Consider the following 26,707-nt stretch of genomic DNA (forward strand, 5'->3'; position numbering starts at 1 on the left):
TTGATTTATTTTTGTTTTTTTTTCATGTGCAAAAATTTACAAGTATTTATATATAAAAATATCATAAAATATCATAGAAAATTACCTGAGTACCCCTATATAGGCAAAAGACTGAAATACCCTCGGATTTATCAAACATTTACGAAAATGCCACTAGCGGCGCGTGTGGCTCACGCGCGGTTACTGTTGACGACGGCGAAATTTTCCGGTGAGATTCCTGCCAAAAGATGGTCGATTCTGGTAGATCTGAGGACGAGGAATCTGGTGGTGGTGGTCTCGTTGGCCGTTGATGGCTGAGGAGGGAGAATCGACGACTTGAAGGTCGATTGGCCGATGTCGGTCGCGGCCTTTTTCCGGCCAAAATCACCGGTTAAAAAGTGCAAAACTGCCGAGGTTTTGCTTCAGAGGATGCTACGCACGTTTCTGTGGTGGTTTCACGGCTTGAAACGGCTGGAAATGGTAGATCGGCGGAGAGAGAAAGAATCAACGGCGAGAGGAGAGAGAAGCTCTAGGTTTTGCTAGTGATCCTTTTATGTGAGAAAAGGTGTGCTTTGGTGACTTTGGTGATTGAAAGGGGTGGCAAGTACCATGTAAACCGTGGCAAGTACTATGTAAACCTGGCCAAAGATGCTCTTAGAATGGTAAGCTTGGAAGAGCTACAAGATGCAAGCCTGTGCTGAAGAAAAAAAGGACAATTGCCTCATATAAATGGCAAAGGGGGTGATTGTTGGGATATTGCCACTTATGTGGTAGCAGCACTATTTTAGGAGAGGGTTGCCATTGTTAAGAGCTTGCAGCTGGAGTTGCACCAACCATGTGCACCCATCCATTGTCAAAAAGGGTTGTTGGTGCAGCAACCAAAAGTCATAAAGTAGGTAAATGTTAGATGACCACCATTGTTGATAAAAGAGCAAAAGGAACTACCATGGATGCCTATAAAAGAGGCATGATTTTAGAGAGCAAAATGAGCAGAAGATTGTGAGAATGTGAAGAGAGTAGAGAGAAAGAGAGAATTGCAATGGCAGTAGCCTTGCTACTATTACAGCAGCTGCAAGTTCAGCAATGAGAGCTGGGAGTAGAGTTTGAGTGAAGTGATTCTTCTACTCTATGTATTTGTTTTGTACCTTTCTCTAATCTCTAATAATATGGACTATCTCCCGTGAATATAGATGGTTTTACTGAACCATATTAAATATTATATCAATAAGCTTACCCTTCTATAAGTAAATATCACTACATTATTGGTCAGAATTCCCCACAAAGACACGATGAATATCCTTATAAGGCCATAGCCTCCTGTGTTTTCCTGGTTCCTCTGGAGATTCTTGCCGAACAAGCTTCCAGCCCATTTGTTGAAGCAAATCGTGCATCCATAGAGTGTTGTTATTTGAAACAGTTATGAGAGATTTATCGATGAGAACTCTTAATCCAATATCCGGGTGGAAACCACAGCTGTCCCCCATTTTTGCTACGTGATCTCTGTCGTTTCCCTTTAAAAAACATGCTATATCCAGGAATATTTTCTTTTCCGTTTCCTCGAGTCCATCAAAACTTATTTGAAGTGTATCCAGAATTTCTTTGTCAGGATTCTCTTTCATTCTATCTAATGCACTTTTCCATTCTTTTAAAGTCTTGTCAAACAAAAGGAACCCAATATTTCAAGAGCTAATGGATGGCCATTCGCATGATCTATAACCAAAGTTGACGGTGTCATATACTCTTCTGGAGGATGGTTAGTTTTGAAGGCTTTCAAACTAAAAAGCTGGAGTTTTCCATCATCATTTAATCCCCCAGACATGTATATTTTATCCACCCCATGCCTGACAAGCACATTTATATCCCTAGTTGTTATGATGATTCTACTCCCTAAACCAAACCAATCACGCTTTCCAGCCAATTTTTCTAATTGGTTCAAATGGTCCGCATCATCCATCAACAACTATCAAAACACGTTGACGTCGCAGCCTAGTATTCATCATCTCGGTTCCATGATACACATTCCATATTTTCACATTTTCTGCCTCAAGGATTTCGCAAAGAACTTGTTCTTGTAAAGTTAGCATGCCACCTTTTGATGAAACTTCCCTAACATTAGCTAGAAAGGTGCTACCCTCAAATCGGGGTGACGTTCGATTGTAGTAAGCTCGTGCAAGAGTTGTCTTTCCTATTCCTCCCATCCCACAAATCCCTATGATGCGAACATCATTAGACCCTAGATCCATATAAGAGCCCAGCTTAACCAAACGTGTATTCATTGTAGTAGACGATAATGCAGGGCTCAGTATACTCAGTATGCTTTGCACAATATTTTGTATAAAGTTTGATTCATGCCTATAAAGTGGAAGGATGAATAAGAAAGTTTCGAGTCGTAATAAACTATCAAGGAAAAAAAATAAATCAGTGTTCGTCTGCATATTACAATTAAAAAAAATGGCATATGACATCATGTGTCATACTTAGAAGAAGGTGAGGTCATGTTAATGCAGGAAATATAAGCGTGCATCTCTTAGTGCATAGATTTATACAGACATGTACTATTTAAAGGATAGACAGAAGGGCTTAAACTTATAAAATTCTGGAAATTTTTGCAGTAACTGATATCTGCCAAAGTTTGAGTCTTTCCCAGCTGAAATTGTAGTTCTGATATTTGTGATTATTTGAAAATGATTTGGCTTTTAAGCAAACTCAGTGAATTTTGTTACAGTTTCTTTTTCAGACAGATGGCTAAAGATAGATAAACTGAAAGAGAGAGAGTTGCATTCAGTATCTTACGGCAATGACCGGCTAGGCTGCTGGCCATGTTGAAAATGTTATAGTTTTGATATCATGGTAGTGTTTGGTAATGAAGGTTGTTTTTTAACATATTTTTTTTATTTTAAAATATATTAAAATATTTTTTTATTTTTAAAAATTTAATTTTAATATTAGTACAACAAAAATAAATAATTTAAAATAAAAATAAAGTTTAAAATTTTGTAAAAACACATTACAACCACAAAAATAAACAGGTCTATATAGATTTAGATTGTGTTTTTCAAGAGACTTTAAAATTAAATGCAACCAGAAAAAAATTAAATATATCTTTGCCTTAATTTTCCTTTTCTAAATATCGTTTAGTGACAAAGTTTATCATGTAAAAAGTTCTTCAACTTTCATCCTATTTTTTTCCCTGTGTCCAAGCTTATTTCATTTTAATTGATTTTTAGAATGTTGTTTTGATAGAAAAATATCTCAAAATAAAATTTAATTGATATCTTTTCAACTCGAACATGTATTTGTTATCAGTGAAAATGGTAACAAATTCAAGGAAAGTGTAATTCTTCTTTACCATCAAAACTCAAAGCCATGCTATGAGTTCAGAACTTCATCAGATGCCCTGATTTAAAATATTGGCTTTCAATGTTACATGACTGAAGATGAAAGTCTTTAGAAGTTCACATTGCCTGCAGATCTAGCTAGGTTGGTGCCTCTCAGACCTGTTAAATAGAGAAAAAAATAAAGAGGGGAAAAAAAATGACGATCATACCTTTATCTCGTCCAAAGTCGTTCAACTTTGCTGCAGCACATATCAAGTTTAATAAGTTCCTCTGAATGGACAATGGCAAGTTCTTGAAAGGATATTCATGCCATTTGAGAATCTGTGACTCATTAGAAAGCTATTAAAGTCTACACACATTAGGGAATTCTGATGATCTTAATGTGCCTGTCCTGTTGCTGGTAATTCTGGGTTTATTTCTTCAATATCTTCCGTTCCCTAACAATTAAACATACAATTCCAACAAGCTTAAGAATGCAAGGAATGGTTTTATGTGATGTCTCTCAGTGTATTTCATGTCTAGGCAAGGCAGATATCCTTACAGAGCCATAGCCTCGGAAATCTCTTACGATTTTCCTGGCTCCCTGGAAATTCTTGTCGAGCAAGTTCTTAAAACAAATCATGCATCCATGATCAGCTGTTTTCCTTAAAGTTGATCGAGACATTTACCAATGAGAACTTGTCACAATAACCGGCAAGAAACCTCAGGTGACATACATTTCTGTTGTCTTCAGCTTTGTGCTTTCCCTTAAAAAACACGCAGTATCTGTGAAATTTTCTTTCCATACCCTCTAATCCATTAAAACTTGTTGACTTTTATCTAAGAGTTCTTTTCCTCGATTTTCTTTCAATCTTGCTGGAGAGGGACTTAAACATCCATGAGTCAATGATATAAGGATTGATTTGCAAGGAATTTTAATATAGAGGTTAAAATGATTAACATTTAGAACTTGGAGGATCATAAAAGTAATTTGCTTGACAAAAGGTTGACTCATGGAGCTGTCTTTTCTTCTCATTATATCCGAGATTGCCAATTCTGTTTCGTTTTATTCAGAATAACTAGTATATTTTATGCCATTTTAAAATACAAAACAAACTCGAATAGATTTTATTCCATTCAAAAATCTTGCACTGTTTCAAAAATATCCGCCTAAATTCTATCCAGAATGTTCTGATTCCATTCCACGCATTTTGTTCCCAACAAATAATTTTTTTTTTTTGTTTTTTTTTCTAAAAACGTGTTGCAGTTTTATGATGTCAATCATATTTACAACCCGGTAATCATCAATTGATGAATGGAGTGAACTTTGCATCTGCAGAAACTGGTGCCCTTGTGGAAACTCAACAAGGAAAAGTACATGATCTTATTGATTAAGCCCTTCTTTTTGTGTGTGTTTTAGCTTAGGCTTGTTGTTCATCACAGCTATATAGTCCGTAGAATTTGCTTATTGGTGCAAATCCAGCATTATTAACTTGATCTGCATCTTAACATTGTTCCCATTTGTTCCCATTCATTGAAAAGGTGATAGACCTTAAAACACAACTACGTTATTTTAAGGAAGTGGAGAATCTACCAAGGCAGAAATTAAGCGATAAGATAGGTAAGACATTGTTGTCCTCTGCTCTTTACTTGTTCATCGTTCGAAGCAATGACTACTTTGTACCTTTCACTATAAACTCCACTGTGCTTCAATCCTACAACAGAAACGAGTACATCAGGATGGTATCGGCAACCTGACATCTGGTATCCAAGTGATATGCTAATAACCTAAACATTCGTTCTGTTTTTCAAATCGATCATAGTCTATATATGGTTTCGCTTTACTGTTCCAGGAAGTATATAAGGAAGGATGAAATTTGGAATTTCAAACTTGGATGCATTGGGCTGTTTTCCTTTCCTAGGAGCACTCAAACGAACTAGAACAAGAAGTTCAGGCTGAATGGATTAAGTTATGGTTCTGACAAAGCTACACAATAGAGAACTCTCTAAGGTCCTTAAAAAGCTTGAGAGACGGCTTAATAGATTTAAGTATTCAAATTTTGATTTCTACACTTCACAGTGAAAGAATAAACCATCCCACCGAATAAGGTATGTTTATATCTCATGTCAATTCAGAATTTCCTGCTTGTGTTTCTCAAATAACACAAGTCTATCCTAAATTTCAGGTTCAGGGTATGACTGGTTTCCAATCCTTCTATACCTATTTTAATTTTGATTGTCGCAACTTGAATGTGAAGATTTCAAGGAGATAAAAGTGCCATGTTGCGGCGCTGGTCCGGATAGACGTTTCAAGCATGGTCTATGCTTATAATGCGAGTGAATATCTCTTCTTTGATGGAATTCATCCAGCAGATGAGGTTCATAATCCATTTGCAAAGTTACTGTGGAGTGGAAATCCTGATGTTGCAGGGCCTGACAATCTCAAAACACTGTTTGAGGAATGGCATAAATGATAAAACAAGGTGTACTTTTTTCCAGATGCTGTATTAGCTAACCCAGAAGCTAAAGAATACTTGCTTCTCTTTATTCTATTTTGACTTGGAAGAAATGACATTAGAGGTGAGAGGAGAGTTCTGTTCTTGAGTAGAACACTCACAGGAATCAGAAAGATCGTATCTTGGTTTGGTAATTCACTAGTTTACGATGTATCTGATCAGCTCCTCAAAATTCAAGAACCCTCTAAAATCTAGTCCTTTTGAAAAGATTCTGGGAGTGGCAGAGACTTGATAATTTTCAACTTTAAATTCCTGCTCGGAATGATAAGGATATACTTGACATCTTAAAGCTTTCTGAAAGAAGAGATGCTTAAAATTCTGTTGGATGTGTGGAAACAATTGCTGGACCATAGTGCCATCTGCACAGGTATTTCTTCACGTACAAAATTGCACCTATCGATTATGAGGTCACAAGACCAATACCCTACCGGCAAGAAACTAAACAATTGTAGTCCTTTAAGGTTTGGTTCAACTTCACACGTTAGAAATTGATGAATAAGTTCCTTACAACCTCAAGCAGAGAAGCCATCGGCACTAGACCCTCTACGGCGGCCACATTATAGTAACAAAGGACCAAAGTCAATGACACCTAGATTTATCAGCAAATATGAGCAACAAAGTATGATCTACCTGTGTGTCTCATTCCACTGCAGAAAGTGCTGCAGTCAGCTACAGACTGATTAAAGACATCAAAGGTAGCTGTAGAAGCTCTCTTGTAATGAAGCAGCAAATTGTTAAGCCTTGATTCTGAAGCAGCATTACAAATTAAATCAGACAACATGTTGAAGAACTAGTAATATAGAAATCTTAGTTCAAGGACTACTAGCATTTTGACCCATATTTCAAGACAGTTATGTACCTTTTAGCCTTCAATTTATCAGCCTCATTACATTGTTGGTGTGGCCTTTCGCTTGTATTTTTCTCATGTTCTGTCGGTATGCTCGACTGGAAATGAAGCTGAACTTCTTCATATTCTTAGGCTTTGGAAATCAGCCTCAAACTGTCCTCTTTTGAGTTTTGTTTTGGCTTTAGTTTTTGTCAGGCATTGGTCTACCAAGCAATGTTGTTGTCATAAAATGGTGATTTGAAGTTTTTTGTTGGCTAGTCTTAATATGGCTACCTCTTGTAGTCTCAGGCCACTTGGAAGATCTATTGTAATTTTCTCTTTAGTGTCAATATTAACAATGATCCAGAAAAAGGGACATGTCAATATTATCAATTTATCAATGTTGGACATTGGCAGCTTGGACTAGTCATTGATATCCATGTTAAGGAAAAGCACAGACGACCAAATGAATGGGAAGTGATAGAAATATATTGAAAACTTGAATAAACAGAAAACAAAAACACCAATGCTGAGTAGCCATGGTGGGATTTATATGCATACATATATTGATGGAAAGTAGGGAACATATGTTGATATATAACATGGATGTAGGGTTAAGGTCCCTGCAGCTTCACTGAGAATCCATTCATTTCCAGGATGAATGAAGCAAATTTCATTAATCAAAGAACCGAGTAGAAGAAAACTGATCCCAATAGCAGCATTTTATCAAGACTTTTAAGAATTTTGGAGTAAATTTGTATTTTTTCAGCAATTTATCTTAGATAGAGGCAGCTGTTAAATTCCAATTCTATTGCCTTTCAATCAATTATATACAAACTGATGCTTTAAGTCAATGATTTCATAAACAGCAGCAGATTAAAAACACGCTGTACGTTCATGTCCATCTTCAAAATCCTAATAAGAATAGGTTACCGAGCCTCAACAATTTTTGGGTGCTTCAGAACATCAAAGCATCACCGTGTTTGTAATTCTGACTAAATTCTACCACAACTAATGATACCCTAAACTCTTTACCTCTTAACTTGAGATGCTCAGGAATTAATCTCCACATATGGAGCACTATACAGTTCAATGGCTCAACACACTTTAAATTCATCTTCTTTACCAATCATTCTTGAATATGCAGGTTAACTCGCGAAAGAGGTCTGCCACATGCATGCATCCACCTCTCTAGATCCATTAGGTAATGCAGAAGAAAGACATTTAGGACATTAGTGCTTACCTAAGTATGTCTCCAGGCTGTAATTTTGGTCCACTCAATACTGGTGAGATGCTGAAATTATTGCCATCAGCATGGAACGAAGGGTGCCCAAGAGGCACTGGTCGATCTGGAATCTGTGGAACTTCAATATCTCCTTCTAACATTTTCAGCGCATCCAGAATGGTTGGCCTTAGAGCCACCATTATATGAGCACACAAAATCCCAACCAGCACAAACCTTTCCATTATCCCCTTCGGATTTGAATTTGAAGAATCACTACCTCTCAACAAAGAAGCATCCAAAGCCTGTTCCACTTTTCCAGCTTTCACCAATGACCAGGCCCAGTCTGTGATCAATAAAGCCCGAGGTGACCCTGAAGAAGACAAATCAAGAGCTTTTCTCCCACTCATTATCTCCAAAACAACCACCCCAAAGCTATAAACATCGCTCTTCTCAGTCAATTGACCATAAAGAGCATATTCGGGTGCTAAGTACCCATGAGTTCCAGCCACTCTTGTCGTAAGATGAGACTGCCCTTCCCTACTTTGCTTTGCCAACCCAAAATCGGCAACTCTTGCTCTCATATCAGCATCTAACAATATATTTGTCCCCTTGATATCTCTATGATATATTCCAGGCTTGACTCCATGGTGCAAATAAGCTAATCCCTTTGCCACATCCAAAATTATGCTCTTTCTTTGAGGCCAACTTAACAATTGCTTTTGAATTTGATTATCCGATGATGGAAATAAATGGTCATCAAGATTCCCATTTGACATGTAATCATAAACAAGATACCTCTGATTGCCTCTCTCATCAGAATTTACATCATCGTCAATCACACAGCACCCTCTGAGTGGCACCAAATTCCTGTGCTTCAAGTTGCTAATAATCTCAACCTCGTTGCAAAACTCTGCATCACCTTGAAAATCAGATTCTATAACACTTTTAATAGCCACCACTGTCCCATCAGATAAAACCCCCTTGTAAACAAAACCAAACCCGCCTCTCCCAATAAAATTCTTCTGCGAGAAATTGTCTGTTGCCTTCTCAAGATCCCGAATTTTAAACCAAATTGACCCTGTATTCGGCCTCAGTTTAGGCCTAGACCCTTGTTGTTCATCTAAATCAAAACCAAACCCTAAATTTTTTTTCCTTCTCCATTTCTTATCATACCAAAGATACAATCCTAACAAGCTAGACATTACCAAAATAGCAACACCAGCACCAGTCAAGCCAAAAACAAGAGCAGAATGAGAATTGCTAGCTGAACCAACTCTTGAATTTAATTCCAAACCAAATATACATGAAACAACACCATCACTTTCAGGACCAAACTCGTTAACAATACCAGCAGCATAGAGAACAGCAAAGTAAAAACAATCTTGAGCATGAGTTGTATTACCATCAGCAGCCAACAACAACGACTGTACTTTATAACCAGCTCTAAGACAAGAATCACAAGCTGTAAGATCAGTAAGATCAGACCGGCAATCTGAATCAAGAGAAGTCGACTTACCAAGTTGATCAACCCAGTCTTGAGATGTCTCTATACGGGCACAGATGAAAGGTGATGTAACAAACTGTGAAGGGTTGAAGCAGTGAGAGACAAGATTGTCGGAAAGAGAAAAGGAGCTGAGCTTTGACTGGTAATCTTGAAGGCAAGAACTAGAGGTAGCTAAGTTTGGAAGTTGAAAAAGAGAGGTTCCTTTGAGATGTTGAGATAGGGCAACCCCAAAGAGGGAGAGTATGGTTTGGCAACATGGGGGCTTGCTTGTGGAGTTGGAATTGTTATTTTGAGCAAGAGGGTTGAAGTTTCGACAAAGAGTTTTGTTCCATGGGATTCTTAAGACATAGTTAAGGTCCATAGGGCATATGTTTGAAGTGGAGGATTCTGCTGCTGCATAGGTGAGAGGGAGACAGAATGATATTAAGACAAGAAACCTTAAGAAATCAAGATTAGTGCTGCCCCCCATGCCAAGCTTTTGATTTTGCTAAGAATAGGGTTGCTTAGGATTTATTGTTATCTTGGCTTCAGAGCTCTGGCTGGAACTGCAGAGGAGAGGAAGAAGAAGACGAAGAAATCATATGGAAGAAGAAAGGGAAAGTTCTGGTCAAACACTCGCTTCAAGGGTTGGTGCAGCTGGAAGTTCAGCCGGTTAGCACACTTAGCGCCATTCAAATAAACAAAAAATAATCATCCCAATTAATTTGGATAAAAAAAAAAAGTTTGAAAATCTTCGGAATAAATTTCAAAATATTCAGGTAAAGGGAAAAAAATTTCACGGTGTCCTAAATTACATGGAATGTATTTGTTTAATTCATTAATATATACGTGAATTGTTTAAGTGTCCTTAAAATGTTTTTTATTTAAAAATATATTAATTATTAATATATCTAAATTATTATAAAACATTAAAAAAATATTTTTTAATATTTTTTTAATATAAATACTATTTATGTTCATTAATTAATGTATATAATTTATCTAGTATTATAATAATAATTATTATTTTTAAATATTTTTACACAACTGTTGCCTTGATTTACAGTTTCAATGCATGGGAGTGGACTACACGCGCTACAAAAGGTGGGGTTTGCTTTGACCTTGGAGTAAATGGTGGTTGGGCATGACATGGGCGAAAGCTGGAATGCTTTTTAAAAAGGAAGACTGTTTGGCTGAGTTAAGGAAGTGTCAACTCAAAGATAAGTTCGCTGACATGGCATTTTTGCAACCATTAGATGAAATCTTGTGGCTCTTCTTATCCATGTCGACAAGGTGAAATTCTATTCGATCCACTGAACAGAATATCAAACTATAATATTTATTTATTTATTTATTTATTTTATTATTTTCTATATTTTTCATCACTTTCTTTTCATTTTTTTTCTAATCGAATCTAAATACAATTAAAGAAGATAAACTCATTCCACCACTAAACTAAACACTAAAATGTACTTTCTTTCCATTTTTATTTTCCCTTCTCAGTGTTGTTTACGTACATGTTATTGAAAAAGTCTTCCCATTATTTTTTAGTATTGCAATTACTTTTTTTTATATATTTTTAAAAAATATATTTTATTTAAAAAATATTAAATTGTAGTAGTTTTTATTGATTTTGATGTGATAATATTAAAAAATCTAAAATAAATGCACAGAAGTAAATATCTATATAGCATGTCTCCGGCGGTAAGCTTTGCTATCTTCTTCCTATTAGAAATTTATATTTTTTTAATCATTAATTCAATACAATAAATGTATGTTTAGAATTATTTTAGAAAAAGAGTTAATCAATCCAGATGAAATTTTTTTTTTTGAAAAATATAGTTATCAAATTGATAAAAATTTTAAACTGAAAAATAATCCGAGTTATTAGATTGTTAACCCAACATAAATATCAAATTAATTTTAGATTAATTTTTTATTAAAAAAATCATTTAAAAAAAATCCTTGATATTAACCCTACAAAGTCATCTCAATGAAATTTTAAATCATTAAAATTTTCAAAATAATCCACGAAAATGAACCGAAGTTAGCCGCTATAATGGAAAGGATCGATTGAAGCCAAGATTACTGACTACCTATGACCTCAATGATAGAGACAAAAGAACTCCCTTAATGGCAGTGACAATCACGGACCATTCCTCGGCTTTGGGCTGCACTTGACAATTGGCAAGCAACAGTTGCACGCAAGCAGATTTACAGGTCCATGATTCTTTCTTTGGATTCCTCCTGAGCTTGCTTGTCGCTTGTGGAAGACACCTACTAATGGCTATGGTATCCTCTCCACGTCTGTCTATTCCATCTAGTACGAGTGGAACATTAGGATCTTCAATCAAACCTAGTGGTCTACTACATAAGAACTTGGTGAGGATATTTTCCAGACTATCCGAACTGTTCTGATGGAAAAGGATCAAAGCCTAATACCCTGCACTTTTAAAATGTATGGAGGCTAACACAAGTATAGGCCTGGCAGGTCAGGCATGGGAATGCCTGTTAGTGACTTTGGCTTCCATCTCTCTGGATGTCCTTCTTCCTGGACGTTGTGTTTTGGTTCTTTTGTTGTAGTTTCTGATCTGCCCTGTTTCTTTTCTTTTCTGTCCTCCTGTAGAGGTATAGATTTCGGTTTGCATTGTAACTTTCTTCTCCTTTAATTGTTGTTGTTTGGATGTTCCTTGCGGCATACCCCTCGTAGTATTGTGCAGATCTCTGCCCTTTTCTTATATACAAATTAACATTTCCCAAAAAAAAAAAAAAAAGAGGCTATGGACGGCAGAGACTGGTGTCCTATCTAACTTGGATGTGCATGCTTATCGCTTGGTTTCACTGGTCGGATAAAAAAATATATCCTTTCTGTTTTAGCCAGAAACCTCGTTGGACTTGTCTAGACTTTTTAAACTTGTCTTCTACGTTAAATCTAGTGATGAACCTTTCCACTCATGACCAAATCGAAACAATCCACCCGCAACTGACTGCCCTGCTGACCTGATCCTCAACTAAACCTTGGAAAGTGGGAACATTTAATTCCAGAGATCGCAAGACCTCCAATTTACCTGGTAGTGTTTCCAGTGGATTACATGGTCGTGCACTTGCATAAATTAGATTCGATGGAAGTGACTTCAATGATTCAAGTCTCTTTCAATTGTCCAGATAGAGACGTCCAAGCTTGGAAACTCCACGGAAAGTTGTTGCCACCCGGATTTAGTCTTGATGAAGATAGGCAATCGAGATCACTGCAAATTGATTCTTCCTCTATATTGCAGTTCCTTGAATCTAATTCGTCAAAGAGAACAAACCTGAGAAAGAATTGACTGGAAAACTCATGCGAACAGACCCTTCTCCTAGAAATGATGGTAATAGGGTCATTGTGGATGTCCATTGTCATCATCCCTACTCGATACAGATTTAAATGGAAAGATGTTACATTGAACAGAAAATTCTGCTATGCCTTTTTCTTGCATCAAATTTTTAGAAAAATCAAAATATTACTTTCAAATGCTTTTCTTATAATGCAGTTAATTCCTTTGTCACCAATTATTTTTGTCATAGAGCTACTTCTCTAAGTAATTTTACTACGGTGTCAGTCCACAATTAACAACAAAAACATAAATTGGAGTTGTGGATAGATATTCCAATTCATTTTTGCCACAGAACAAGCATGATATCGAGTAGCACTCTAGATCATGTAATGACTGCACTCTAGATCTTCTCTTACATATCCTTTCCCTACAGGCACAGCAGAAAAGGTCTCGTTACACCCTAGATCACAATGTTCTCCTCCAAGTGTCATCCCTTTCAAAAAAAATACATCAATTCCCTGCCATATGAAACAACTATTACCTGCTAATGCAAATGTTTCAATTGCAAAAAATTCACCCTCTTCCATTTTTGTGTGTTCCCCTCCTTTAACAATGGGAACAGATTTTCCGGCATGAATCTGGTAGGGGCCAATGCTGTGCCATTCAAGTTACGCATACTCTTAACTGCCGATGACACTTGAAGTTAGTGCACACACAAATATGTATTCACAGGGGATTTTATAATAAATCAACGGACATGCATGATATTCAGTGTGGATTCATCATCCATTAAGAAAAATACATTGAACAACCAAAAGTATAATCATTTTCACTGATTCGGAATGTGCAAGGTCACCAGTTGTTCCTTATCTTTCAACCCTACACAAAGTTATTATTGAAACACAATATTTGCATTGAATCAAGCTTGAACAGTCAAATAATGATAAATCAATTATGGGTAAAAATGGACCAGCACGATTTAGAACTGGAGCAGCTGAGGACCCCCTCATACACCCAGAAGCTCTAGATGGGAAAATAAGAACAAAACTTCTGCGAGACTAGCTTCCAATCTACTCATTCTTTCCCAACAGAGTCACAATCTTTAAAGATTAAATGGAATTATACATAAAACTGTCAATCAGCTAATTCGTTGTTAACAGTTCTATCAAACTCCTGAATAACGCGGCAACTTTTGAAACTTTACTTGCCGAAGGCTATCTGGGATTGAGTTAACCATGGTTAGCATCTAAGACCATGGTATTGAAAAAACATTAAATTTCAGCTTTATCAAAACCAAGGTTTTAAGTTTATCAAGTTTTCAAAACTATGGTTTTGAAAGGGTTACCTACTTCTTACTTTACCTGGTTCTCACAAACTCAATTACTCAACCACAATACCAAACAGGTACTAACAAAATTATCTTTGGAGTGATGATACAAAAGATAATCAAATACACACACAATTACAGTGTACCAAATAACAACTGAAACAACGGCATCAAATAGACATAGTACCTTGAAACACCTTTCCATTAATTTCAACATCGTATGATTCATTGACCTCTTGGATGGCAGCACCAACATTGCATGGACGCACATCAATCCCTGATTCCTGAAAAATTAAATAAAAATCAATTCTTAACCACAAGTTGCAAAGTCTTCTAGAGTGGTTAAGGTTTTGAAAACAATTAAAAAGAAACTAAATGAAGTCCTTAATCCTCTAAAGGAGAAAAAGCTTGCTTAGAGCCCCTTCTCCAATGATGCACCCCTATCCTGACTTAACCCAGTAAAATCTTCCCCTTCCTAAAAGAAACCCCTTTTAAGATTCTATACTCTTCTAGCAATGGAAATACAGGTGGAGAAAAGAACAAAGTCAGGCAGGCTACAAACACCACACTTTTGAAGGGAGTCAGCAGGCGAATAGGGAAAGCAAGAAAGATACTTTGGTGTGAATTTTTCATGGGGAAGCAATAAAGCACAAAAATTGCCCTTTTTAATGTAAAACTTGAATCTCACTGAAGAAAAACTAAATGGTCAACATTAAGAATGAGATGAAAATAACTTGGGTGAGTTACATGGTAATGACAAGATCAAAATTAATTTTCAGGGATCAAAGGTCAGCACCTTGATCCCCATGTTAGTTGCCTCACATGAAGCTTCAAGTAATGGATAAATCATAGGATTGACTGCCACTGTAAATGCACAATCCATAGTACGTCCTACAAATTTAATAATCACATTAATTATAAAGGCTCTAGGTGGGAAAGACACTGGTAGCACATTGAACCAACAACTTCATTCTGAGAAAACATATGAATTAAACTATAAAAAGGTTGTGCAATAAAGTTTTTACCATCTATATGGGTGCCAAAATCCAATTTCACCACATCATCATACTGAAGCACAGTCTTATCCCCTGTATTTGGGGTCCATTGAGCAGCAACACTAACAATGGAAAAGAAATCAAATAAAAATATAACCATGTAAAGAAAAAAAGGACTCCGAATTATTTAATCCAGGGTATAAAGTTGGCATTTACCAGTTCAGAAAGCATCCAGTAGGAAATGCAATGCCAGCTTGGAGACCATTCTCTCATATTAGCTTACAAACAATGTTCTCCAAGGTTTCACAGAGATCAGTCATTAACATTCCAGGCTTCAAAATGTTTTCATATACTTCCGAACCTAAAAACAAGTAGACAGAATTTCAAGAAGATGATACCAAAAACAGCCGGAATAAAGTTATACATAAGATCTATTAGCAACCTGGTGATGAACTTCTGCTGCCTGGCGATCTGAATTGTACATTGGCTTTTCAAGATGTTCCAATGCTCTTTTCTCTTCAGATGTACTCCTCCACAAATTACTAAAAGATCAAGTTCCCATGGGCAGGAAAAAAGATAAGAAATAATCAGAACAGGTAAAGTTGGAAAAAAAAAAAAACAAGATGCCTATGGGATACACAATACGTTTGATAAACAATTTAATTTTTCATGTCTCAAAATTATAAATCAGAAACATACAAAAACATGTATCACTTTTCATTTAACAAATCAAAGTATCAAGTATGCATTGTCTTCTGGTCTACTGCTACAGATTTTGGCTAAACTTCAGGTGTATTTGAGCCTATACTGTTGCAATACTAGTCAAGCTCAGGAAAAAAAAAAAAGCAGCAATATAATCTTGGCAGGCAGTGAATCCAATAATCCACAGATACTCAAAAGTGTAATCATTGAAATCAAGAGATTGGAAAAAGAATAAGAATAATAATAACATTTACTCACTCGTCTATGTATTGCTGGGTTTCACCTTCAGGAAACTCCCCAGAAGGGAAAAGATCCACGACAGGAATAGTGGGTGGATCAGTCTGCTTTGCCAATTCCTTTTTTCTCCTGCAGATTACAGGGGGAAAAAAAAGATCACGGGCTACTGAAAGCAAATGTTCAAAGGGACAGGGAATCAAAGATGTCTATATGTCCTCGCTTTTGTTTTTCTTCTTCTTTTTCTTTGTAACTTCTGCAAGAAAACAATTACCAAATGCACACAATATTATATGTCAGCACCATTACCAAATGAAATCATCAAATCATCTCAATTGAGATAAAAATACCATCAAGTGTTTACTTATATCTCGCAAAACGCAGATATAAAACAATGAATTGATTCTCATATGACAGGATTCCCCAACATTGATAATGTGATCAGTGTCTTTCTTCTCAAAACCAAATTAACAAGCAAATACAATAATGACAAACTCTATATATGGACAGCTCTGCCGATAGATTGTATTTTCAACATTTCAAGAAAAAAGATCGTGTCTTCACTCTTTCAGTTCTTTCGAAACTTACGCCAGGAGGTAAAACCCTTTCCTTATGCTACAAAACAGAACAAAAACCGATAAATTAAGAAACTTTAAGCATAATCCAACAACAATAAACAATCACCTTTGGTCACTCCTCCTTCTTCTTCTTGTATTACAGAAAAAACATCAGAAGATTCACCGTTTTCCTTGCTGACCGAAGCCTCTAAATTCCCATTTTTCTCTTCAACCGGAACTTGGGTTTTCAAGTCCTCGCTTGCCATTATTAAAGACCCCTTTAAAAAAAAAGATTCACATGTTTTTTTGACCCTCAAAATCATTCAATTTAAACCCAAAAAAGTTGAATCATTTAGGAAACAAAAAAAATAACCAAAAAACTGATTTTTTGTTTACCTGAGAAGTGAATGTGAGATCGAGCATGTCCTAATATTTTTGAGATAAAATGAGTGATCGATGATTATATGAAGAGTATGAGTTTAAACTGGAAACTATTTTAGGTTTTGGATTGTACGCGACAGGGAGTGCGTTAACAGCTTTGTAAAGGATTTGTTGGTCGCGTGGTCGATAAATTATGAATTAATATTATATTAAGACAATAAATTCAAGGTAAAAATAGATGAAAAATCACCTTAAAGGTTTAAGCATGGAGGTAGATTTTTTGTCTTTTCCGTCATGTGAAGGTTGTAGTTTTTCTATATAATTTGTCTGTAATCATTTCCATGATTTGTGTTTGAATTACCACTTGTTTTTTTGGTTCATTATTATTGTTTTTGTAATAGTTATCAATTCATCATGGTAAAATCATTTTTTTAAACTACTTTTTAAACAAAATCAATCAGATATCTTTTAACTCTTAAATCTGTTTTCTTTTGAAATTAATAATTAATAGAATTCCATCAAGTTTACATCTTCATCAAAATATTTCATCTTAAAAGGTTTTTTCTATTATTTGATATTTCTCATGAAACTAATCACAATTACAAAGTTATTGGATTTAATGCTAAACAATTACAAAGTTATTGGATTTAATGTAAGTTTAAGTTAGTAAATTAACCCCAGTCAATTAAAAAAAAATTTATTAAGAACATGTTAAAAACTTAAAATGACATTATTTCTTTTAAAAAAGAAAAAGAAAAGAAAAACTAGTTTTTACTGAATCGACTAAATCATGAATTCAATCATCAAATTAACAGGGTCGTATTAATTTAACTCCAAGCTAACTTTTTTTTAGAGCTGGTCTTATGCAAGAAGGGGGTTCGTCAGGTCTCAGATTCACCAGCTAAATTTATTAATTGTACACGGGTGTCCTAGCATTTACCAAATATACTTGTATATAGGAAGAGAGAGCTTGAGATTCAGGCAACAGAATGGTGGAATGGGAAGTCGGAGTTGAGCACGAAGCTTTTGCTAAAACATTTACTGGAGAAAGTTGTAGGATTTAGTGTTATGCCTCCATCTTTTGTCAATGGTTGTATGGCAATTAAGAAGATGAGAGCAGAGATAAATGCAGCAAAGCTGACAGGATAATGAATCCATGGAATGCTGGTGTTTGACTTGGTGCCCGCAATGCAAAGTTGTTGCTATCCTTTTATACCGTGTGATTGGTTGTAATTGCTTTGTGTTGTTGTTGCTGATGGTTTGAACTGTTACAATAACAATGCTATTCACATTTGAATCTTTCAGCTGGTGTGTCATGCAACCATTAAACTAGCACTTTAGTGCTACATGCTGAGGACCTAGTAATTGCTCCAGCTAGTTTTTCTTTTCAATATTGTTTTGGCAGCTATTGTGCTAGGTTTCTTTAGAGTCTTGGTTCATTCTTCTTGTGGGCTCAGGCTGTTTCACATGCTATTGTTGTCCAGTGTTCAAACTGCGGAGTTTTATTTCACTTTTGCTAGCTGTGTTTTTGGTTACGCTCTGTAATTTCTTTTGCTGGATTACAATTTTGTTTCTGGGCACTGATCTGTTAGCAGATCACTTCCTCTCGTTGTAATTTCTGCAGATTTGCAGAACATTTACTATTGTCAATTATTGGCGTTTTGGCCTACTTGGTACTCAGTAATACTATCTGGAAAGAAAAGGGAAAGAAAAAAAAGAAAACGCAGGGTGAAAAGCATGCAACTATCTGTTTATGGTCTAGTATAGGACACTCTTGAGAAAATTTTGGACCGTGTTTTTTCCAAGGCAAAAGAGTTATGATGATATAGTATCTTGTATTGTTCTCAGTTGTGGGGACTAATTTTGGATCAGTTAAAGATACTAGCTTCCATAGCAGCAGAATCGATTGTTTGGATTTGTTGCATTTGTCCTCCAAGAGACTCTGAGGGAAATATTTGCCAAGAGAAACCCTCATTTTATCTGTGGTTCATGGATGTTTGTTATGCCGTACAATGAGAAAGGGATAGTAGTAATCAAGTATATATTTTTGTTTCAAATGTCCATCTCTGCAGAGGCCAAGGACTTGAGACTGGCTCTGAAGGCAGTAGAAGCATCTGCAATAAGAATTCGTCAAGTGCATTAAAGGTAATTTTTACAACTAACAGGAGCATCTCTTTTTATTTTTTTATTTTTATTTTTATCAGAATTGTAGTTTGCTTTTAACGTCTTCAATACTGTTTTGCATCGTTCACCATTCCTTGGTGAGAGAACTGCAAAATGGACAAGGAAATAAAATACAACAGAAGGAAGCTGTATTTTAGATATATATAGCTTGTGGAACTGCTGCGGCAGCTGGTGAAATTACAGAACTCTTGATGCGCATTACTGACCAGCAGCAAATGCCTCTACTGGGAATGTTTTGGTGATGCCAGCGAGGCTCTTGAAGTGAATTTTTCCGGTGGGTGGATCATCAATGGTTATCTCATTTACTGGAGGCCATAACATGAGTTCTTTAGCCTTCACTCCCTTGAGTTTCTTTATCTGTTTTTTGCTGACATAGCCAGTTATATTAGTGTCATAGCTCACAAGCTTGCCGGCCATCTTGAAGTTGTGTTCAACCTTCTTCTTTTGGACGATCCACATGTATCCAGTACTACTAACAAAACCAACTTCGATCACATCTGCAAGAGGGAGAAGTCCCAGGGGAAGTCCAAACTCCTCAAGAAGAGAGATAGCCATTTTAAGCCCTTCCTCGTGACCCTTTGCGACAACTCCACCTTCCTTCTCAGCCATGGGTGATAGGCTCTTAGCTTCTTTGCTTAGAATTCACTTTTTAAACTAATTTGTTTGATTGGAGCTGCTTTGAAGTTGTTCATTAATTATACCCGGTGCTCCCTTGCATAAGACAATCTTAATGGAGAAACCAAAGTGATTTGCATTGCATTATCCATCGCCATTATCGGTTTTCACTTCAAAAATTGGCTGTTATCTTTGTTGTTTAAATGCTCTAAGTGTAATTATTTTGTAATGTTTACTCTCGGTAACTTGTCCTCCTTGAACAGGAAAAATATTCTCCTATGCAATCTCATTAATGCCGTCTTTCCACCCTGAACAAAGGATTGTCACTAATAATTTACAGTACTTGCTCCCGCAAAGGCATGATGTTAAAGATGGCTGAATTGCTTACATTTTATATTGCCGCAGCCATTTCATGTCGCGCATAAGGGATTTCACTCCAGTAACGATTCTGAAAATTAATTTTGCAGGGCCTAGAAAACTCAAGTATAAGTCACTGTTCAGTCACCAGTGCAAGTATGGTGGATGACAAATTGCAAGGCAGTTTATATAATAGCCTTTGATTTTCCTGAGCTGTGTTTTGTGTTGCTGCTGAGGCTCTGGTTTTGATTCTTTGTTAAAAATGAAGTTGTCCTGCACGGAAGTTGGCTTCTTTGTGAGCAATCATACTTCATTCACTTACCAATTGGAAAAGAAAAACCAGTGGCAGGCTGGCAGGCCAATGCCATTGCTGCCTTGCAGATCCTACATTGAGCTTCTTCTGGGGATATTACCGTTGGATTGTTCGAATGTAAGAATCATCCACTACAAAGAAATTTGTCGCCTCTTTTGCACATCATCTCCTTTTCTGTTTTAAAATTTGTATAGATTTTTTTTCCTTCTAAAAAATTACTTTTTTGTTTAAGAAAAAAACTAAAACAATGCAGCTCTCCACCTGCATTTGAATTATAATAGTAATTTATAATGTTTTTTAAATAATTTATTAAATGTAAAAAGAATTAATTTGGTTTTTCAATGTGTTATTTTTGTATATATTTGATCCTTGTACTTTTAGGTATTGACATTTCAGCATTCAAGCTTTATTTTCATATATTTCAATTACTAAATATTAAAAAATAAGAGAGAAAGTCATTAAAAAAATCCTATATATTATATTATAACTATAAAAAAAAATTAATATTGATATTAGTGAGCTCGTATAGAAAGGAAGTTCAATGCAAATGGTTTGGACTTTGGAGGTTTAATGATGCTATAAAAACTAGATCAAAGACCTGTAAGGTTTATTTATATTTGGTTTGATAAAAATTTATGATTTAGGGTTTAAATTACTTAAACTTGATTTTTCATCTATCACAAATGGCTAAAATTTATTACGGTAGATTATACATTGTTTGTCTAAGTAAATGACAGATGGTGCATCATGTCATGTACTTAGTGTAAACAAGAAAGGGCATATGAGCTTTTTAATGGGGTTTATTTTTACTGTTAAAACTATATTTTATGATTTTATTTATTTGAAATTACTTTTTTTATTTTTTTATTTAGATGTATTGGTATAAAAAATAATTAAAAAAACATTATTTTTATGTATTTTCAAATAAAAAATAATTTAAAAAATAATTATTATCATATTCTTAAATATTATTTAAATGTTTATTTAATATAGTAGTGGTCTTTATAATTGTGGTATAAAAAAATAGATTTTAAAAAATATTTTTAGATGTTATTAACAAGATTAAAACATGTGTTTGGTTAAAATTACAATTAAAATTATTGTTAAATAAAAATAATTAAAAAAATATTTGGTTAATATTATTGTTAAAAGTATTATTGATAATAAAATGGCTAAAAAAGTTATATATTTCATAACATTAAATTATATAAGTATGTGATTATTAATACATAGAAAAAATATAGCAAAATAATATTAAGATCCCTGTTTAACCCAAAAAAAAAAAGAAACATGGAATAAATGTACCAATTGCAAAGGTGATTCATCTAAGAATCTAAGCATTATTATTATTATTATTATTATTTATACATATCCTAAAATATAAACTAGTTTTATTATCTCCTTAAATCAATTGCAATCACGTCATGAATATCACTAATTGGAGATGGTTTATGATTTACATGATTTTATAGATATTTTTTGCAATCTCATTATCTTTTTTACTAATAAATGAAATTTAATTTTCTCAGTACTTAGAGATGTATAGCGAGCAGTTTTGCACTAAGCATGTATGATATCCAGTAAACTTGTTATTGGTCAAAAATAAAAGTATTTACTCAAACCAATAGTCTCAAATAACATCAGCTGCGCTGAGATGTATGAGAGGCTGTTTCAGGGAGGAGGTCAAAAGGCAAAATTTCTCGATCAGATCTTTGCTGTAGCCGCTGCTTATTGATGCAAGAAAGTGAGAGTTATTTTTCTCGAGAGCCATGACTTACCTTCCAAATCTTTTTAAAATGGCTAGCGCAGAAGCCTTCCAAGCCCATACACACAGTCTGACCTACCTCACGAAGTACTTTGGGCTTGGGTTGACCCTCACCAAGTCCACAAAGCCATAGGTTTTTCAAGGACAACGCTTTCAGGGTTTATGATCTGAGCTCCTTCTCCCCACTGCTTCGCTCTAGCCCCCGCAAAATGCCACCTTTAACCTCCCTCAACCTCCGTCATCTCCTCCGCCTCTACCAACTTTCCTCTCCACCACCACCAATAACTTTCTCTTTGCGTTCTACCCCTGCCCATCACCCCAAAATCCCAGCTTTACCCTTCTGTCTCTCCCAAAGACCCTTCTCCTCCTCCCAAACCTTAAACCCTAGCAACACTGAAAGTCCAGATCCCGCAATAGTTCAGTCTTTATCTACTGAGATTTCAAGAGACCCAAACACTGATCCTTTATCAATCTCAGAAAGGCTCCACCTTTCCTTCTCGCACTTAACAAAGAACAACGCTTTAACACCTTCCCTGGTCCTGCAAACCCTCAAGCTTTCTCCTGATGCAGGCCGTACAGTTATTGGGTTTCACGATTGGCTTATTAAAGATGCAAACTTTGAGCAAAATGACGAGTCTTTGGCCCTTTTTGTTGACTATTTTGGTAGAAGAAAGGATTTTAAAGCAGCCCATGATTTGCTTGTTGAAGGTAAAAGTGTTGCTGGGGTTAAGTGTTTTGAGTCTATGATTGATAGGCTTGTGAGAGCAGGGAGGACAACACAGGTCATTGGGTTTTTTGAGAGAATGGAGAGGGATTATGGGTTTAAGAGAGACAAGGAAAGTCTTACGTTTGTAGTTCAGAAGTTGTGTGAAAATGGGTATGCAAGTTATGCTGAGAAAATGGTGAAGAATTTGGCTAATGAGATATTTCCTGATGATGGTATTTGTGATTTGTTAATTAAAGGTTGGTGTGTTGATGGGAAATTAGAGGAGGCTAAAAGATTAGCAGGGGAGATGTATAGAGGTGGTTTTGAGATTGGTACAATGGCGTTTAATGCTATGCTTGACTGTGTTTGCAAGCTTTGTCGGGAAAAGGATCCTTTTAGGTTGGAGTCGGAGGTGGAGAAGGTGTTGATGGAAATGGATATTCGTGGAGTTCCACGAAATGTGGAGACTTTTAATGTGTTGATTAGTAATCTGTGCAAGGTAAGGAGAACTGAGGATGCAATGAAGTTGTTTTCTAGGATTGGGGAATGGGGTTGCTGTCCAGATGAGACTACATTTCTTGTTTTGATTAGGAGCTTGTATCAGGCAGCGAGAGTTGGTGAGGGGGATGAGATGATTGATAGAATGAAGAGTGCAGGGTATGGTGATAAGCTGGATAAGAAGGCTTATTATGGATTTTTGAAGATTTTGTGTGGGATCGAGAGGCTTGAGCATGCTATGAGCGTGTTTGAGATGATGAAGGCAGATGGGTGCAAGCCTGGGATCAAGACTTATGATTTGTTGATGGGGAAGTGGTGTGCCCATAATCGTCTTGATAAAGCAAATGTTCTTTATAATGAAGCATTGAGCAATGGGGTGACAGTGACACCCAAAGAGTACAGGGTGGATCCGAAGTTTATGAAAAAACCGAAGGCTGTTAAGAAAGAGAAGAAGAGGGAGACATTGCCAGAGAAAATGGCAAGGAAGAGGAGGCGGCTTAAGCAGATTAGATTGAGTTTTGTGAAGAAGCCCAAGAAGGGGATGCGCCGTGCCCTTTGATCTCTATCCAATTCATATTTCATCAAGTAAGGATGTATGGCAATGTTGGTTGCTGTTTGTTTTGAGATTCAATCTTGTTTGGAGGTTGTTATTGTATGCTAGGAATAAAATGTTTCTTCTGGTTCACGTGTGCTTGAAACAGTATGAGCAGTATATTTTCGGTCAGAACTACTGTTTGTTTTGAGATTCAATCTTGTTTGAAGGTTGTTATTGCATGCTAGGAATAAAATTTTTCTTCTGGTTCACATGTGCTTGAAACAGTATAAGCAGTATATTTTCGGTCAGAACCAAATTCATTGAACTTGCAAATTTCTGAGGTCTGATAGCATGATCATTTGCGCTTTGCCCGTTTCCTTCAACTACAGTGTTTTTCTACCGCGCACTCTACTGATAATGTTTGGAGCATGTGCTTTTGAATTTCTTCATTTTAACTGTTTTAATTCAGACGAGCCTGTTTTCCGCTAAATAGATATCAGTCGACGCGACCTCACCCTTTCTCTTAGCTTGAATCCTGTGTCTTGTAGGTTGAGAGAGGCACCGATAAATATTAGGATGATATGAAAGGTCGAATTCTCCCTTGGTAACTTATCTTAGCATTCAAACATGGTTTACATTTTAGTTTGAGATTGATGTAATCAATGGACTTCCTGATATTATTGTCAATTTATAAGAACTTATTCTCCATTAATGATTTCATGGTTACCCCTGTTCAATTTATGTTTGAGGTTGTGTTGTGTTGTGAGTAATCTGTCAATGCAATACTTTGTTTTATGTATGCCTCTCAGACGAAAGTTTTCCTGTTGGATAGCAAGGAAATGCTCACAAAAATTATAACCATTATGAACTGATGTTGGTTCTTGCGAGTCTGTGGACATAGAACTTGACATTTTCACCTGGACGTCGAAGTGGCATGAACTGGGATGCTGGTAAATTGCGCCATGTGATATCTGAGATTTTACTGATAAAAATGGAAGTCCTTCAGGTTGCCTTTAATTATATGTCTGCAAATAATGCATATACAAGTTTTCATGATGCTAGGATGAGAACCGTTTCTCAAGTTACAACTTGCTATCAGTTTGGATCTTTAGTCAACTGGTTATCTGGTGGATATTGCTAGTCTTCTCGTCCAAACAAAAAGCAGACTTTCTTTATAAAATCAAGCCATGGCTCTTCATGCCTTTTTTTTCTTTTTTCCTTTTTCTTCGGGCGTCCATCTACAGCTACAATACTACTGGTTCTGCGGTCATAATGTGTGATCTGCATGTCTGGTTATCTGTGATTTCTAGTTAACTTTACAGGGTGCTCGGTGGAACTGTTTTTCACTTATAAAAACATTAAAATAATTTTATTTTTTTTTTATTTTTGATAGCAACACATTAAATCATCAAAAAAATAAAATAAAAAATATAAATTTAATAATTTTTAAAACAAAAAAAGTTTTAAAACGGATCCAAATACAGTTAAAAATGTAATATCATAGAGACACAAGGTGCTGAGATGAATCTTCCTAAAAATTGATGGTATCCTTGGGGCTCGAGAGATGGAGTGTTAACTTATTAGTGTTAAATGCTTGCAGTTAATTGGGGTAAGAGAGAAAATCCCCTGAGTTATTGATTGCTTTTAAATTTTTAATTGATACAATGACCAATGAGGAGTTGGGATTGATACCCAGTTAATTCTAATAAAAATAATGAATATATATATTAAAGTAATATTTTGTTTATTTCTAAAACTTTACTTTTAATATCGACACAGTAAAAAATACAAAAATAAATTTAAAATCCAACTCAATCATCATATGATGATGGAGAAAAATCAAACTACACATCCTAAAAACTTGAAAGCTTTATTAAACCTCACAGATACAATATATTGATTGATACATAAATTTTGGGAAAACTTATATTACATTTTGGTTAAGAATAATTTTATCTATATTTTTTTAAGTAATCTTAAGAGTGTGAGGCTTTACGATATCTGTAATTCCACCTTAGCCTTCTCCGTTGGATGAACCCATCAAAATACAAATAGTCATTGACATTGTCACATACAATTTCTGTATTGCAACCAGTAATGTTTCCTTGAAAGTAACAATATATATACGCATTTAATTAAATAAATTAAAAATCATTCATAATAAATAAAAATTAAATTGAAAAATAATATATATATATATATATAAGTATTGAGATGACATTATATTGTATTCATCTTGGTAAACTTTAGTTAATTAGCTAAATTTATGATCTTACTCAATATTAAAAAGTTATATTAAATATTAAAAGATAAAATTAAAATTCAAAATATTTAATTCAAAAAAGTAAAAGAAACCCGAGTTATGAACCTCCTGACAAGACTTCATAATAGAATTTACATGACGATCACACAATCAAAAGGATTCTTCTTGAACTTAACTTAATCTCTTCACGCGTGGGAAGTATCTCGCCAGGACACAGTAAATTGAGATACAGAAGTGAGAATCTGCATAAAAAGATTCCCAATGAACAAAATCAAATGTCATCATTAAATCATCAACCTTAGTACCTTAAACGAGTCATAAACCAAGAGCTCATGATCGAAGGAGAAGTGTAGAGAATTAACAGAGGTTGTGCTCTTTTAAATTCAACAAAAGTAGCCTTAAAAATAAACCCTTGGATTACTTAAACATGTAAATTTATCAGAAACAACCAGCAACAACAATAAACCTTTACCAGTTTTATTACATAATCTAATCACTGATCGCTTTTTACCGTATATAAAGCAGAACCTAAAGATTGACCTAGAGCCAAGACACATCACCATATGAAGAGGAAATAGCAGATTCTACTGTTCTTAAGGCGGACAAATTGGGTAA

The 26,707-nt window shown here is 35.4% G+C and overlaps 3 protein-coding genes and 1 pseudogene across 9 annotated transcripts in view; 1 reads left to right on the forward strand and 3 right to left on the reverse strand.

Annotated features, from left to right (window-relative positions):
• The window catches only part of LOC105135177 (probable receptor-like protein kinase At1g11050), a 25,619-nt gene extending 15,580 nt beyond the window's left edge, over positions 1–10,039 (reverse strand). The window contains exons 1-3 of one of the 5 annotated variants that reach the window (XR_844133.1): positions 7,882–10,039; positions 6,672–6,961; positions 6,108–6,559 (exon numbers count right to left, since the gene is read on the reverse strand). Coding sequence is in view for 4 of the 5 variants with exons in the window: in XM_011039933.1 (XP_011038235.1) it covers positions 4,987–5,011; positions 7,882–9,836 (1,980 nt within the window). In the remaining variant the exon portion in view is untranslated. Of the gene's footprint in view, positions 1–4,971; positions 5,012–6,107; positions 6,560–6,671; positions 6,962–7,431 lie in introns of those variants that run through there. The other 4 variants (XM_011039933.1, XM_011039934.1, XM_011039932.1 and 1 more) reach the window with 4 other exon arrangements.
• A 2,913-nt stretch (positions 10,040–12,952) lies between these two features.
• Positions 12,953–16,741, reverse strand: LOC105135297 (methionine aminopeptidase 2B-like; annotated as a pseudogene).
• Positions 16,742–18,908: 2,167 nt separating this feature from the next.
• On the reverse strand, positions 18,909–19,649 carry LOC105135298 (uncharacterized). Its single transcript, XM_011040120.1, has 2 exons — positions 19,247–19,649; positions 18,909–18,970 (listed from the first exon to the last, which is right to left on the reverse strand). Exons 1-2 carry the CDS (start codon positions 19,647–19,649, stop codon positions 18,909–18,911), a joined length of 465 nt encoding a protein of 154 aa, XP_011038422.1.
• Positions 19,650–22,187: 2,538 nt separating this feature from the next.
• Positions 22,188–24,534, forward strand: PNM1 (Pentatricopeptide repeat (PPR) superfamily protein). 3 transcript variants are annotated; one of them, XM_011039939.1, is made up of 2 exons: positions 22,188–23,879; positions 24,357–24,534. In XM_011039939.1, the coding sequence occupies exon 1, from the start codon at positions 22,300–22,302 to the stop codon at positions 23,851–23,853; it is 1,554 nt and encodes a 517-aa protein (XP_011038241.1). In that variant the 5' UTR covers positions 22,188–22,299; the 3' UTR covers positions 23,854–23,879; positions 24,357–24,534. The 3 variants fall into 3 exon arrangements, 2 of the variants coding, with proteins under 2 accessions (XP_011038241.1, XP_011038239.1); XM_011039937.1 differs by having other exon boundaries at positions 24,378–24,534; XR_844134.1 differs by having other exon boundaries at positions 22,189–23,974; positions 24,094–24,534.
• The last annotated feature ends 2,173 nt before the right edge of the window (positions 24,535–26,707 follow it).

The sequence above is a fragment of the Populus euphratica genome, unplaced genomic scaffold, assembly GCF_000495115.2.
Source record: "Populus euphratica unplaced genomic scaffold, PopEup_1.0 scaffold72.1, whole genome shotgun sequence".
Taxonomy (NCBI): domain Eukaryota; kingdom Viridiplantae; phylum Streptophyta; class Magnoliopsida; order Malpighiales; family Salicaceae; genus Populus; species Populus euphratica.

What these genes read in the sequence shown, in the direction of transcription:
- PNM1 (XM_011039939.1), top strand. Translation starts at nt 22,300, where the DNA reads ATGCCACCTTTAACCTCCCTCAACCTCCGTCATCTCCTCCGCCTCTAC.
- LOC105135298 (XM_011040120.1), bottom strand. Translation starts at nt 19,649, where the DNA reads ATGGCTGAGAAGGAAGGTGGAGTTGTCGCAAAGGGTCACGAGGAAGGG. An exon ending in AGTAGAGGCATTTGCTGCTG is followed by an intron (nt 18,971 to 19,246) that starts GTCAGTAATGCG and finishes TTCTTATTGCAG; the next exon opens with ATGCTTCTACTGCCTTCAGA.